We start from the raw sequence: 5,496 nt of genomic DNA on the forward strand, positions 1-5,496 counted from the left end.
ATACTAAATAAATAACAATCATTACACTTTCAAGCAAACTGAATAAAGCACAATATATAGAAATTGAACAAAATGTATACCATTTTTTCCATACAAGTGCATTTATTTCCTTTTTGCTAATGTATAAAGTGCATTTAATGATGAAATGAAAAAACTGAACTTTTCTCCCACTGCTGTTGCACCCTACTGGCTCACCTGTCAGTGAGGAAGGAGGAGCCCCCTCCAGGAGGATGTAGCGACTCCGTCCTACACCTCCCACTCAACATTCCCCGCTGACAGGCACTGCCCCAACCTGTAGGAGAACATGCAGTGACAAATATCACCCTCCCAACTTCCCTCCCCCCGAACATGGGGGATTTGAACCCAAAGAATCTGTGGTGGTGGGCAATAATTTTACCCCTCGCTACCTGAGTGCCATACAAATGTTTTTTTTTTAAGACATTTCCATACAATTGTAAAACCCTAACATGAACATACATTCAAGTATGTAAAATAACAGCAACAATAACCTTTTTCTTAACACCATGATGTTAGAGGTCGGGCTGTGTGTACATGTGCGCCTCAAGATCAAATTAGTAGTTATAAATTCCTCCCAATGTTTGCCACTGCTGTTGCACCCTACTGGCTCACCTGTCAGTGAGGAAGGAGGAGCCCCCTCCAAGAGGATGTAGCAACTCCGTCCTACACCTCCCACTCAACATTCCCCGCTGACAGGCGCTGCCCCAACCTGTAGGAGAACATGCAGTGACAAATTAAAAAAAAGTAAACTTTTTTTTTTTTTAAGTGTGTGTGTGTTGGTATGTTTAGTCCAAAAGTCCAGTCCAAAAAGTTCGGTTTTGAGCTTTGAGGAAAGCTCACATGTGCCAGTCAAATTCCTTCAGCTCAGTCACGAGCTTCGACAGTTTTGGAGGAATGTGATGCTGTTTCTTCCCCTTCATCTCAGCCTTGGACCCTCGGTCAGGATTCATTCCAAAGAAAACTCTAAGGAAACAGAAATATGTTTAGCTGCACATGCAACTAAATGAATGAAACTGAACTAAAGAGTAACATGCAGACAAAGCTGAGATACTACTTGTAGTGTGGCTCTACAGGAGTGGAGCCGTCTAAAATAGCATACATTTGTTTTCTCCACCATGCCCGTGTGTGTGTTTCCATCTACAGCTAATGTTGCAAAATACTACTACTACAATAACACTTTGCTCCTGTAAGCTGAGCAACTCAGACAACGTGCTGTTAAAGTCTGCTCATCACCAACATACTATACTGGAAATCTCAGCATAACCCGTGCACCTGTGACTTGTGTGGATATACTGTACGTGCAATGAACGATCTCAGGGCACCGTTAACTCAGTGCATGAGTAGCACAGCTAGTAGTAGTCGCTAGTAGTCACGAGTGCTGAAAGAAGTTGTGACGATTGATAACAAACTTTTAATCTGAAATGTATGTCTAAAATTAATGAACAATGAGTAATGGTCTATTTTGTGACAAAAAAATATATAATTTACATGAGCCGTCAAAAATGGCCGGCGAGTCTGTTGTAAACAGTGCTGTCCGGGAAGATTGTTTCAATGACAGTGGGACCTCTTTCTGGTCCCTCTGAACCCGTTCTGGATCACCACTCCTCGGTGGTGGTAATAGGTTTGCATTTGAGAATACAAACATTATGCACCTTTACAATATGAATTAACAAAACTATTATTTTGTGCTGACAAACTAGGCTATATAGTGTATTTAGTGACTTTTCCTGTCATAATCACCACTGTGACATAGCCTACAGCAGCCTACTGTAGCAGCCTCTATATTTTATATGTAAAATGTCTTGGTATTTGCTACATTTATCGTGGAGTTGTGTGTTTGTTAAACATACATATACAATTTAGAGGTGACAGTGTGCGGTGTTATAGTTTGTTAAATGCACAGGTGAACATTTGACAGGAGGAGTTACTAAATCCACAATGGTTTTGGTTATTGGCTACATACTATAGGTGGATCATGTTTGTTTGTATTCTCATAATGCAGACCAATTCACATAATCACGATAGGCGAGTTGTGATCCAGTGCACAAAGACGGAGGTCCAGATTTCATTGCAGCAGCTTTACAGGCAACCAAGGTAAAGAGGGTTGATTTATTTGCATCGATTATGATTGTACACAGTCTATATACATTTTAGTCACAAAATAGATAACATAGTTGCTCAATTTTGATTTCACACATACAACCACTGCATTAAAACTGCATCTAAATTTGCTACTTTCAATATCGCAGTCTACTTGTCAGATTTCAGTCAATCTTAAGTGTGACACAACCACTAAGCTCATCTGCAACAAGAGCACAGGCGTCAAACGTTGAGTGGAGTGGTCACTGTGACACTCGGTGCAAATGTACACGTTACACAACAAGTATTAACATTGGGGCATGAATCCTGGTATGGATTTTGTTATATTAGTCACAAAAGCAGCTCACATAGAATAGCCTAAATGTGTGTCTTTGGTTAAAGAGATAGCTCAGAGATAGTTGTTAGGAATATTGTACATGTTTTCCCAATCACCCAGTGTCAGAGCCTAATAAATGCCAAATGCCTTAGGACAGACCTTTTCTATGTACTTGGTGTAGTCTGAAGTTATATGAAAGAGCATGGGCCTTCAACAGGAAGCTGCAAAATGTGCTGCCTGTGTTATAGGAACATTTATTAAGTATTGAGGGTTTAAGTGATTATATGTTTGATAATACACATTAACATGAAACAAACAATAGAAAAGATCATGTGTAAGCAAACAAACTTTACACAACACTGGTGATAGTGCTGTCAAACAGGTCTATGAACTCTATGAAAAGGTTGAATCTGCAATACAATTTTAGGCAGTATTTGGGTCCCTGGTTCATCTCTCTCAGCTAAGGGGTCCTTGGACTGAACAACATTGAAGACCCCTGTCAAAGAGCAATGAATATCTTGGCTCGATTGTAGAGTGTCAATGGGATCAAAACATATAATATATATTATATTTAATAATCATGATCCCATAAGCATCCTGGAATTGAGCACAACTATGCTAGTAATCTAAGGGACGATGAGTGGATACCTTTTTACATGCTTTGTCTGGTGGGAAGCCCTCAGTCTCAGAATTTGAATACCCCAGCTTATACATTTCAAAACAATGAGCTGCTTACCTTTGCATGAATTCCAGGGTAAGAGACATCTCCTTTGGATATTCAATGTTGCAGACATAAAACAAGCAGAAAGCATAGCTCAGGGCCACAATGGGGGAGGTGATGTGGTCATTCACAACTTCCTGATCAACAGCAATCTGGAATAGATGGTCACCTTAAACATAGATCACAAAAACAATATGTATTAGTAATTTAAAAAAATAATAACGTACACACGTGCCAAATCTTCCATACTCAGCCCAAACACAGGTTATGGTAAGAACAAGCAACAAATACTTTGAAAAGGTATTCTGCATTTAGTTTGTCAGACTTTACATACAAGTGTACTTAAATTTAAAGATTTTGGCCCTAATCAACATAGTTCTGAGCACCATTTACAAAAAAAAATCAACCAACTCTATACCTTTTCATCACAACAAATCGTCTCATCAGTAAACCTAAGAACAAATGGAGAACATATCTCCAAGCTTGCTGGGATGCAAAAATGATTCAACTACAAACCTCTGATTAGGATGCATGGGGTACAGGGGAGGCTGAGTTCAGCATCTGCGGAGTACTGTTTTCGAAAAATAAAACAACAAAGATACACATATGAATGTGTTGATTTTATGTTTCCAATGTACGCAAACACACAGTCAGGCAGGCAAATAGACCATCTGCCAGCGTCTGTATCAGAGGCAACCATAGACAATAATGTTAATAGTAGTTATAAAAAAATATTGTTTACACAAACATAATCGATTAATGTTAGGATCAGAATCCTTTTCGGTCAGGGGGGGAAAGTCTGTCCTTACAAGACCTTGTTCTATTAGGGGACAGCATTTGGTCCTCCAAGACAGAGGAGCTCTGCCGGGATGGAAGTGTATAATTATATGAGGGATTTTCTCCTGGTCGGGAAAATAAATCAAGGATTTTACTGATTTCCTTTTATCTTCGTTTCCAGGAGAGATGGTTTACCAATTTCGATATTATCAGCAGCGCAAAGTGGGGTTTAAAATCCATAAAATGTACCTCATTTTTGCAGAAAAGGTGATCAGGGTTTTCCTTGAAGTATCTCACAATGCCACAGATCAGCTGTACTGGACCTTCACCCATCTTCATCCCTTTGGTGTCAAGGAAGTTGTTGATGCCCGGTTCTTTTTCGGAAAGCTCCTGTGCCAGCTTGTTTTGTAACGAAAAGCCAAGGAGTCTAGATGCATGATCAAACAGGTGAGCAGCTTCAAAAAGAAATGGCCACTCTTCCTTTAGGACCTTTACATTGGTTCCGTCGTTGATGGTTTCACGCTGGATGGGATATGTTTCAGCCATCAGTTTTCGAAACAGATGACTCCTAAAGATATGAGGCAACAGTTAATCAAACTAATAAATTCAATCAATAATAAAACAAATGATCAATATAAATACAGATAAATCAATTTCGGGTGAAAATAGCTGATATACAAGCGCACAACGAGTCCCATTGTGAACTTGTAGATCAGTTATTTTTTGTTAGTTATACAAAACCAATTTGAATTGATATACCAAAAATAAATCAAACTCAAATATTAGCCTCTCAATTACTCAATCAAAAAGTAATCCATACATACACAAGAACATAATGGATGGTTGGAGCCCTACCTGAGGATCATGGGTTTTGAAGGCACTTTTCAATTCATTTCGTTTTGACAGCAGTTCTGCTCTACTCTCAGTTCCCTTTACAGCAACATCCCACTCCACACATCCATAACGATCGGAATTTCTTGACTTTTTCTTCCGCTGAACTTCACCCTCTCCACCCTCTGCTCGCCTCTTTCCTGGGGTTGATGTTCTCTTAATATTTTCAACTCTGTTTTCTAGCTGGGTAAAGAGAGGACCACAACCATCTTTTGCAAACGGCATATTTCCAAAGGGCTCTGTCTGTTTGAAAGACAGAGGATAATGTCCTACAATGTTCTTGGCGATTTCCATCAGCTTGGATCTACCAGGTCTTCCAGGGTGTTTATGGAGGTAATCATCAACAACGATCCGAACCATCTGTAGTCTTTCTTTCGACTTTACCCATTTCTTTTCACCCAACACATCCATGAGCTTTGAGGGCATTTTGTGCCATGGTATGGAATATGGCTCACAGGATGGGGAGTGGGCAGATGGGGTATGGGCAGGTGGTGCTTCAGGTGGTGTTGGGGACAGATCATCACTCTGTGGCAGAGGTGTAGATGTAGGGCCAGGGCCAGGGCTTCTGAACTGTGGTGCAGCTTGTGAATCTATGGATGACATACCCCATAAATTAACCACATCACCAATGCTACTAATTAATTAATACACTGGTTTTCAATGTCCGTTGGAG

The 5,496-nt window shown here is 40.0% G+C and overlaps 1 protein-coding gene across 1 annotated transcript; it reads right to left on the reverse strand.

The window, feature by feature from the left end:
- Positions 1 to 377: 377 nt before the first annotated feature.
- On the reverse strand, positions 378 to 5,081 carry LOC307026221 (uncharacterized protein). The gene is made up of 5 exons (XM_079661443.1): positions 4,788 to 5,081; positions 4,182 to 4,500; positions 3,672 to 3,726; positions 3,171 to 3,324; positions 378 to 981 (listed from the first exon to the last, which is right to left on the reverse strand). The coding sequence occupies exons 1-5, from the start codon at positions 4,796 to 4,798 to the stop codon at positions 855 to 857; spliced, it is 666 nt and encodes a 221-aa protein (XP_079517569.1). The 5' UTR covers positions 4,799 to 5,081; the 3' UTR covers positions 378 to 854.
- Between the last annotated feature and the right edge of the window lie 415 nt (positions 5,082 to 5,496).

Source organism: Notothenia rossii (genome assembly GCF_949606895.1).
Source record: "Notothenia rossii genome assembly, chromosome: 2".
NCBI classification, from domain to species: domain Eukaryota; kingdom Metazoa; phylum Chordata; class Actinopteri; order Perciformes; family Nototheniidae; genus Notothenia; species Notothenia rossii.